The sequence below is a fragment of the Nerophis lumbriciformis genome, linkage group LG01 (assembly GCF_033978685.3).
Source record: "Nerophis lumbriciformis linkage group LG01, RoL_Nlum_v2.1, whole genome shotgun sequence".
Lineage (NCBI taxonomy): Eukaryota > Metazoa > Chordata > Actinopteri > Syngnathiformes > Syngnathidae > Nerophis > Nerophis lumbriciformis.
The window spans coordinates 8817635-8828574 of record NC_084548.2 but is presented as its reverse complement, the minus strand read 5'-3'; the positions used below and the strand labels follow the sequence as shown (position 1 = coordinate 8828574).

The 10940-nt window shown below is 39.5% G+C and overlaps 1 protein-coding gene and 1 long non-coding RNA gene across 4 annotated transcripts in view; both read right to left on the bottom strand.

Moving 5' to 3' along the window:
- LOC133615792 (uncharacterized) overlaps positions 1-10940 on the bottom strand; it is a 517593-nt gene that overhangs the window by 384989 nt on the left and 121664 nt on the right. The gene's annotated exons all lie outside the window — the stretch shown is intronic.
- LOC133615729 (hyaluronidase-2) overlaps positions 3845-10940 on the bottom strand; it is a 98840-nt gene continuing 91744 nt past the window's right edge. For all 3 annotated transcript variants that reach the window (XM_061974528.1, XM_061974531.1, XM_061974530.1), the window contains one exon: positions 3845-4846. In XM_061974528.1, the coding sequence (XP_061830512.1) occupies positions 4508-4846 (339 nt within the window). In that variant the 3' untranslated portion in view covers positions 3845-4507. The remainder of the gene's footprint in view (positions 4847-10940) is intronic.

Sequence of the window (10940 nt, the reverse complement as noted above, 5' to 3'; positions counted from 1 at the left end):
TCAAACAACAGTTATTTGAATATTAAAGGGGCTGTTTGCAACATTTACACAGATGTCTAGAAGGAGCTAACTTTCCAATGTATTTTACACCTTATATCCCACCCTCTTGCGGCTTCTAGGACGTAATGACACACATTATGTACGTACCTAACACATGCACCGCATTAGCTTCGGTTGTGAGCTATTAATTTGGATAGTTAGTGTTAGCTGTCATTGAAAGTATATTCTATCATAACAACAACATGACTGCAAATTATTCGTTACTTTTCTTTGACCAGGGTGTTAAACTTTGTTTTTATTCAGGGCCACATCGCAGTTATGGCTTAACTCAAAGGGCCACTTGTAACAGTGAATAATATATGAATTTGCCTATGCATGTGATTATTAAATATAATTTTTAAGTAAACAAATCTGTAAATGTTACAGTAAAAAAATGGAAACTCGATCAGAATTTTACTGTAAAATAGTGTTTTTTCCGTTGTTTTTTCACAACAATTTACGGTAAATGGAAAAACAGTACCACTTTTTTACAGAAAAAAATTGCAGTTTAGTCGCCAGAATGTTACTGTAAAATTTACAGTGTTTTTTTTACAACATATTACAAAAAAAATTGAAAAAAACCCAACAGTTCTACTGTTTTTTTTTTTTTATTCTGGCAACTAGGCTGCCAGGTTTTTTTTTACCGTAAAAAAAGTAGTATTGTTTTTCCATTTACTGTAATACACCGTAAAAACAACAATCGTACATCTTACGGTAAAAAAATGGAAACTCGATCAGAATTTTACTGTAAAATAGTGTTTTTTTGTTTGTTTTTTCACAACAATTTACGGTAAAAGGAAAAATGTTTTTTCACAACAATTTACGGTAAAAGGAAAAACAGTACCACTTTTTTACAGAAAAAAATTGCAGTTTAGTTGCCAGAATGTTACTGTAAAATTTACAGTGTTTTTTTACAACATATTACAAAAAAAATTGAAAAAAACAACAGTTCTACTGTTTTTTTTTCCAATTCTGGCAACTAGGCTGCCAGGTTTTTTTTTTACCGTAAAAAAAAGTAGTATTGTTTTTCCATTTACTGTAATACACCGTAAAAACAACAATCGTACATCTTACGGTAAAAAAACGGCAGGTCAGACGATAGTAAAAAAGTTGTTTTAATTTACAGTAAAATGCTTTAAAAAAAAACGTAAAATTTTATGTCATATTTACAATGTACAATTTGATGGATATATTGCTTTGAAATCATAAGTCAAGCATATTTAAGTATTTATTTTTATTTTGACAAAAAATTGGTTCGTAAAGTATGTTAATACAATATTTGTTGCAATATTGGAATATATTAAAGTTTAAAAGGTATGCAATTTTATGCAGCGGACATTTAGTTTTTCTGACAGAATGGAAAGAACAAATACATTTATTATTGAAGCATATTATTTTCAGGCGTGACGTGGCAGCAACACCTGTGTCTTAGACTGTTTTTGTTTGATTGATTGATTGATTGTAACTTTTATTAGTAGATTGCACAGTACAGTACATATTCCGTACAATTGACCACTAAATGGCAACACCCGAATAAGTTTTTCAACTTGTTTAAGTCGGGGTCCACGTAAGTATGTGTGCACGCGCTCCCTGCACATACGTGTGGACGAGACAGGGTAACATTTTCTCAACATATCTTTTAGTTATTGTGAAAAAAATATACAATTGTAGAACAAACGTGTTTTACTAAACCAAAAATGGTAGTATGACCTAGCCTAGGGGTCGGCAACCCGCGGCTCCGGAGCCGCATGCGGCTCTTTGATCACTCTGATGCGGCTCAGCAGCTTACTTGCCGAACCCCCCGGTTTTCCCGGTTGACTTCCGGATTTCAGTGCCTCTCGCAGAAAACTCCCGGGATTAATATTTACCGATTTTGCCATGATGGTACAGCATTTGGCGCCCTCTACAATCTGCATTAACAGCGTGTCAGCCCAACTACTTGATTTCAGTATGCATTTTCTGCTTGCACACATACGTGACAGCAAGGCATACTTGGTCCTCAGCCACACAGGTTACACTGACGGTGACCATATAAAACAACTTTAACACTCTTACTAATAATGCGCCACACTTTGAACCAAAACCAAACAAGAATGACAAACACATTTCGGGAGAACATCTGCACCTTAACACAACATAAACACAACAGAACAAATACCCAGAATCCCATGCAGCCCTGACTCTTCCGGGCTACATTATACAACCCTGCTACCACCAAACCCCACCCCCACCCCAACCCTGCTCCCTCACACATCAACCCCCCCCCTGTGTGTCGGTTGAGGTGGGCAGGGTTTGGTAGCAGGGGTGTATAATGTATCCCGGAAGAGTTAGGGCTGCATGGGATTCTGGGTATTTGTCCTGTTGTGTTTATGTTGTGTTATGGTGCAGATGTTCTCCCGAAATGTGTTTGTCATTCTTGTTTGGTGTGGGTTCACAGTGTGGCGCATTATTAGTAAGAGTGTTAAAGTTTTTTTTTTATACCGCCACCGTCAGTGTAACCTGTGTGGTTGTTGACCAAGTATGCCATGCTGTCACCTATGTGGGCAAGCGGAAGCCCCAAACAACATGTGGCTGGTAGGTGCTATATTCTGTACCATCACGGCACGCATGAAGCTGACAAGCGCCATTCACGTAAAGCCCGCGTCCCACACCAGCATTCAAATTCCAACTTAAGGTGTGGGCAGCGTGTCTGAGACTCTGAGTCCCTTGGTTTATACATAGCATAAAGTAAAATAAAAAACTTTGTATGCAGTGTTATTTCATTTTACATTTCAAAAAAATGTTGTGGCTCCCATTGTTTTCTATAATTTGTGAAACTGGTCAAAATGGCTCTTTGACTGGTGAAGGTTGCCGACCCCTGACCTAGTTAGTGCTGTTTTTCTTAGATATTTTGCTTTGATAAAAAGTAAATGTGAGCAAGTTGTAAACAGCCCCTTTAAGATTAACAGTCTCCAACCTTTTATTTTCTAAGACCTACTTTTAACAAAATGAAAAGTGCTGTTTATTGTCATAGCTTATTTCAAGCCAAACTAAGGGAACAAGCTAGTTTTGCAAGAACAATAACATAATCCACAACTCACATTTTGTAATTAAAAAAAATCAACAACGAACAAAAAATGGCCATCTGCATTTTGTATCTCAGTATACATTCACTCTTGTTAATTCTTTTCAATCACTTTCAGAGCTACTTTGACAAAAACAAAGGATTTAAAATGCACTTTATTCAGGAAGCAGATCTCCACTCAAAGTCATTGTCCTTGTGCTATTTTGTAGTAATTTGTCATTCAATAGAGCAGAGGTTCTCAACGTTTTTTTAACCAAGTACCACCTCACAAAAACTTGGCTCTCCAAGTACCACCATAATGACCAACGTTACAATTCAATAGCATAGTAAGCTGAAGTTTTCATTAAAAAAGAGACAGCGGTTTTATTTAACAAGTATATTTAATGGTGAACAAAACTAACATTGCACACAGTTTAAAAGGTAACACTGGGTTTGAATTCAGTGATTCTTTGGCATACCACGAGATGGAGCCCGCGTACCACTAGTTGTACCCGTACCACAGTTTGAGAATCCTTGAAATAGAGGCATCATGTCTGAATTGAACAGTTATAAAACAGAGTTTCACAATCCATACCAAAGCAGGGAACATTCTGTGTTTAATTCATTAAAACAAACTGAAGATTGAATTGTTTTCCATACAAAATGCTTATAAATGATTAACTAGTTATTTTTAAACACTGCAAAGAATATGAGGAAACAAGAAGAAGGCGTTATAGGAATCTCATTAATAGTTGGAGGTACTGTACCTTCTCACTCGACGTCTTCACTCATTTAAAACCCAAGTGCTGTTTTCAGAGCAAAGTTTTTATACGATTATTTATAAGACGGGTGAATTAGTGTGATGTGCAATCAGCCCATTTTGTTTTTATTTCTTGTCACTACTCAGTGGCGCTGTGTCTAAATAAGCACAGATCTTTTCAAATGATGTCCATTTTGTGTTTTCTTCCTCTCCATGAGTCAAACTTTGTCGCTATGCTCAGCCAGCATTTTATGGCGCAGACTTAACTGCTTATTAATTGAGCATCACCCAAGTGTCTTTTAAACATGGTTTGAATTAAGAAGCAATCCCATCAGAGTTTAGGACGCGTTCGTAAGCGTTTTAGAGCATTGGTGAAAGCTAAGAACCGCAAGGTTCATAAACATGCAACACGTGTCGCTGCATGCAAGTGAGCACAAATTGCTGGTGATGATCTTCATAACGTCCTTTATTGTACGCAAGGTTTGCTTTGAGCAGTTCAATTCCCTAAAAGTGACATAAGTGACAATGCTGCTGTGCGTTGGCACTTCCAGATAACATTTATTGCAGTCTTGAATGATGTGGTCATGGTCCAGAGCAGCACTGGTCAACAGTATCTTGCTCAAAGGCACTTCAGCAAGGGTCCGGAGTTGGGCTTTTTTTTTTTTTTAGTTCACACACAGACAAGCAGCCACCAGCAGCAGCAGAATTATGTTAGAGTCTGCGGCCATCAGTACCGAACCGCTTTCGCTCGCTTCGATCACAGAGGCACCTTTTGTGACGGAAGCTGCTGTATAAGTGGCCAAAGTCCCTCTTAGATCTCTGGGAATTTGTTCCAGCGGCCCTTTGACAGAGGTTCCGTCTTTGGGGGACTGCTGATCCGAGACGTCCCTGTCTGGTGTCTTGTACCACTGGCACTGGAAGTCTTTCTTCCACATCTCGGCTGGGTCCGGTTCAGCTGCCTTAGCGTCAGGGTCGGGCTGGTCTGTGGCTTTTTCTGCCTCCGCCTGCAGGGAGGACATTTTTTTTTTAATGTAAGACTTAAGCAAATGGACGACAAATAGGGCTTAGCACATACTTGCCAACCCTCCCGATTTTCCCGGGAGACTCCCGAATTTCAGTGTCCCTCCCGAAAATCAACCATTCTCCCGAATTTCTCCCGATTTCAACTCGGACAACAATATTGGGGGCGTGCCTTAAAAGCACTGCCTTTAGCGTCGTCTCTCACCTGAAACCTTCACCCCTTAACAGCCGCATGCTGTCCAGGCGTCCGCTTTTCCCTCCATATAAACAGCATGCCGGCCCAGTCACATAATAATGTAGCGTTGGACGGGTTTAACAATGGTCTTAACTCGAAGATATCAAGAATTGCTGACACGTTGTATGATCTTTTGACTGGTTTAAGGATAACGTTAATTTCAAACGCACAAGTGAATGCAACGCATACTTGATCAACAGGTCACACTGAGGGTGGCCGTATAAACAACTTTAACACTGTTACAAATATGCGCCACAATGTCAACCCACACCAAACAAGAATGACAAACACATTTCGGGAGAACATCCGCACCGTAAAACAACATAAACACAAAAGAACAAATACCCAGAATCCCTTGCAGCCCTAACTCTTCCGGGATGCTACAATAACATCTACGGCTTTTGGAGCTCAGTGCACAACTGCACACACAACAAGAAGGAGACGAAGCAGAAGAACGAAGAAGAGACATGGCGACGACGAGTAAGAAGAAGAAATACGCTTGCAAGTTCTAAAATGATTGGAAAAAAGAATTTCATTTCATCCAGGACAGCCCGAATTCGGAGGTCTCAAGGTTGGCAAGTATGGCTTAGCATGCTGTGTGCTATGCAAATACACGTTTAGAAGAGCAATGGAAGTAGTGAGGACCAGTGTTGGGACTAACGCGTTACTGTAACGCCGTTAGTTTCGGCGGTAACTAGTAATCTAACGCGTTATTTTTTTTTATTCAGTAATTTAGTTACCGTTACTACATGATGCGTTACTGCGTTATTTTACGTTACTTTTGATGTAGTATCGGCTAGAAACAGAAGCGCTGCGGTGTCGTTCTTCTGAATCTTCCTCTGTCACAAGCCGGAGAGAAGAAAAGAGGCGCGGTCTATGTGTGTGTGTGTGTGGGTGTGGGGAGGGGATGAGGCACACAACTGATCCGCGGTTTGATATATGAAACAAAAAAAAAAGTTGTTGGCACGTTCAGTCCACACACAGCGTGGTCATGGCGAGCGGAGTAACGGAGGAGCTTGAACGCCCCCGCCATTGAATCGGTGTGTTTATAGGTGCAGACTCGGTTGTGCAAAACGAGGCTTTTAAATACATGCTGAACGTGCTTGAACCACGTTACGACATCCCGTCGCGCACCCACTTCAGCAATAAGATTGTGCCAGATCTTTATGAGCAGGAGAAGAAAAAAGTTGTGGATGAACTATCCCGAGCATCAGCTGTTGCGCTCATGACAGACGGGTGGACGTCCAGCGGAACTATAAGCGCTCACTTCATCACAGCAGACTGGGAGATGAGAAGACACGCCCCCTCTACGAGAGTCACCTTGCGCAGGTACTGACACAAGCAGTGGAGGAATGGAAGATAAAGATATCCCAGTCACACGTGATAATGCCAAAAATCAAATAATTACAGAGAATGAGGCAGGACTGGGACCACAGATAGGTGCTTTGCACATATAGTGAATTTGGCATCACAGAAGGGAATCTCAGTCAATAGGATGGAGCGCCTCTTTGGGAGGATCAGGAAGGTTTCTTACTTCCACCCAAGCACAACAGCTGCTCATGTGCTTAAGACAAAGCAAGAAATGCTAAAGCTGCCTGCTCATACATGATGTCCCAACGAGGTGGAACTCCACTTATGATATGTTGGAGCAGCAGGCAGCTATATACTCTGCATTGACCCACAACACCCTGAAGACAAATGTCACCCTGTCTGATGATGATGTGAGAGTGGCAGAGGAGGTCCTCCAGGTGCTTAAACCCCTCAAAAGTGTTACATCTCTACTGAGCACTGAAACTTCACCATCTGTGTCAATGATCCTGCCACTGAAAACAAGTATTCTACAATCCATGGCTCCAAGTGTGGAAGACAGCAGCATCACTCCAGATGTCAGGCTTTATGTTTCAAGGAAGATGATGTGCCTTCTTATGTTGCACTTTAACTTGTTTTTTATTCATGGTCATTGGTCCAAGTTTAAAGAAAGGAGGAATGCCTTTTTATGTTGCACTGTTTTTCATTAATTATGTTAAAAGGAAAATAAAAATGTATGTCAAGTTGATCAACAGATTGTATTATTCTCCAGTGCAATAACAGTACTGAAATGAAGGCAAAAAGGGCATTAATGGGAGCTTTAAAAAAAAAAAGGAGAAAAAAAGAAGTAACTAAATAGTTACATTTCACAGTAACGCATTACTTTTTGGTGTAAGTAACTGAGTTAGTAACTGAGTTACTTTTGAAATAAAGTAACTAGTAACTGTAACTAGTTACTGGTTTTCAGTAACTAACCCAACACTGGTGAGGACTAGTGTAAAATCACTTGCGTTCCTACATAAGCCTGAATTTTTCCAGAACAAGCGAGTGATAATGTCTTAGACCTAATTTGTTTTCATAATTTGAAAAGAATTGGGGCCAAAATCAGTACCAGTTGTAAAAATAGGTGTCTTCTGCAAGGCATAGCAGCAAACAGCATATCATGTAGTATCTTTACTAAAGAAAACTATTTCCGTAAGAGAAACATCAATGAACAACGAGATTTTGCAAGAAGTTTGTCCTCATTTAGTGAAGTGAATGAATTAAGCTAGTAGCATGCAGCATACCATGCCATGTCTGGACTTAAGAGGCCAGCAACGCATGCAGTACGCAAAAAAAACAACATATTTTCTACATAGAGGCATAGCAGCCTATCATGCAATCTCTTGACAAAGGAAGCATCTTTCCACGAGAGTTATTTTAAAGTTCAACAACGTCCGCTTAGGCACAGTGACGTTCTTTGACTACTTCTGTGACGCATAGTCACCTTATTAGTCAGCAAACTTTGAAAAATTCCAACTCAAGCAGCATATCATGCAGTGTCTTCACTAGAGATGTCCGATAATGGCTTTTTTGCCGATATTCTGATATAGGCCAATTCTATCAACCGATACCGATATATTCAGTCGTGGAATTAACACATTATTATGCCTAATTTTGTTGTGATGCCCCGCTGGATGCATGAAACAATGTAGCAAGGTTTTCCAAAATAAATCAACTCAAGTTATGGGAAAAAAAAATGCCAACATGGCACTGCCATATTTATTATTGAAGTCACAAAGTGCATTATTTTATTTAACATGCATCAAAACAGCAGCTTGGAATTTGGGACATGCTCTCCCTGAGAGAGCATGAGGAGGTTGAGGTGGGAGGGTAGGGGGTAGCAGGGGGTGTATATTGTAGCGTCCCGGAAGAGTTAGTGCTGCAAGTGGTTCTGGGTGTGTGTTCTGTTGTGTTTATGTTGTGTTACGGTGCGGGTGTTCTCCCGAAATGTGTTTGTCATTCTTGTTTGGTGTGGGTTCACAGTGTGGCGCATATTTGTAACAGTGTTTAAGTTGTTTATACGGCCACCCCTCAGTGTGACTTGTATGGCTGTTGACCAAGTATGTTTTGCATTCACTTGTGTGTGTGGAAAGCCGTAGATATTATGTGACTGGGCCGGCACGCAAAGGAAGTGCCTTTATGGTTGATTGGCGCTCTGTACTTCTCCCTACGTACGTGTACACAGCGGGGTTTTAAAAAGTCAGCAGATGTTGCTACTTTTCAGTCCTCATTTTGTGAGATGAATATGCAGAAGCGAGCAGCATATCATGCAGTGTCGTGACTAAAGAGGGCTTCTTTTCATGGCGGTGATCTCAAAATCTGACGAGCCGCACATTATACGTTCAATATGTAACAAATATAAGAAATTCTACATCGAGGCATTTTTCTTGACAAAGGAAGCATCTTTTTATGAAAATTCATTGTACATGTACATAGGATAGTCACCTTATTTGTTTGATTTTACGTTTAAATAAAGAGCCCTTCATAGTAACAAGCAGCAGGTCACGCCAATTTCATGAAGTTGATATGAATGTACAGCTAACCCTTATTTGTCAGCACACAATTTCAGTCCTCATTTTGAAAAATCAGCCTATTTTGCCGGTAGCATGCAGCAGAGGTGGGACCAAGTCATTGCTTTGCAAGTCACAAGTAAGTCTCAAGTCTTTAACCCTCAAGTCTCGAGTCAAGTCCCGAGTCAAGACAGGGCAAGTCCGAGTCAAGTCCAAAGTCAAGACTGGAAAGTCTCAAGTCAAGTCCCAAGTCCTGCATTTTGAGTTTCGAGTCCTTTCAAGTCATTTAACCACAGACTAATATATTTACACAGATTGTGTATGCTTTTAAAACGCTGTATTTATTTATTAAAACAAGTGCATTTGAAATTGCAGGGAAAAAGATAGTGCTGACATTGCACTTCAAAATAGCACTATTAACCAGTCATTTTAAACATGTAACTCATTCCTTTACAGAATAAACACATTTGAAAAAAACAAGTGCAACTGTACTTATTTGCACAAAAGTGTTAACATTGTATTTCCATGGCATATTGCATTGTAACTAGTTCCACAGCAGTTTATATCCTGTTCTTACCTTATCTCATTGATCTCATCTCATACTGTATGTGTGTTTATGTGTGCGTACACATGAAAAACATAACAAATATATGAACATAACAATGAACAGAGTTGTACTTTTTAGATGTCAGGACCCTATGCAATATGTACACATATTCTTAATATAGTATACATTTTAACTGACCTTTATTTGACTATGTTTGTCTTTTTGTAGGTGGCTAAAATACGCGGTGCTGCTGACTGCCGTCTAACGTTACGTTACTGTGTGTGATACATTGACTAACGTAATGTTACTGTGTGTGATACATTGACTAACGTTACGTTACTGTGTGTGATACATTGACTAACGTAACGTTATGTATAGGTACCTCATGAAACCCTGCTTAAAAAAAAATCACTTGACAAAAAGTATGAATAAGGTAGCAAACTGCAGTGGACGCAACAGATTGCCGTGTTTGCAATGACGTTATAACCATAGACATCTTATAAGTAGACGCAGCATTGGTTGCTGTGACGTGAGCAATTTGGCCGCCATCTTGAAGTGGTGATGAGGAGCCGGCGAGCAGCCTAAACTGACAGTTGAAAGGTAGAAAACAAAGATGCCGGGCTGGTGTTCAGCGTTTTCCTGCTCAAATGAGCGGACTGTTGAAAATAGGAATCGGGGGATTACTTTTCACAAGTGAGATTTAACATTAACGTACTATTGGTTGTATTTTATGAAAATAATATTACCACAGAGTTGAGAAGGATCAAAGATCTTCAATATTTGTATGTGAAAATCACAAAGAAATCTTCTGGGGGAGGATGACGCCCCTACAGGGGTTTGGTTTACAAACTTACAGCCCCACCTAAAACAAAATTCACCAGCCACTACTGATTATGATGCATTCTCATTTTAGGCAAAGTATAAGACAATACTTTCTTAACAGTATAACTGTAACCAGGAATCAGTCTTCAAGTAACAATATTCAAATACTAACATTGTTGGGTTAAACAGAATTTGGTTTTATTCTGAATCCAGTGAAACAGATTGGTGGTTTTAGCTGATATGAAGACTTTCAGGTGTTTATATATGTTTAAGTATTTGGCAGACGCTTTTATCCAAAGCGACTTACATAAAATAATACATATAAAACAATCACTGCAAACATTATCATTTAAGGGAAGAATGTAATAGAAAATATCAATACAAAGTGTCAAGACAGAATAAACTCTCTGCTGCTGCAGCAACAGAGATAGTCTATAGGTCCCTAAGATATATAGATATCTAATGTATTCATACATTGTTTATGTAGGATACACGCATATGTATATATAACCTAATCATATTGTTTCTTCAACTTAAAAATAGCTTACCGTTTTTTTCCCCCTTCTCTGGGATTATATTCCCAGTTTTGATCTCGGACGTCTGGTCACTTAAGC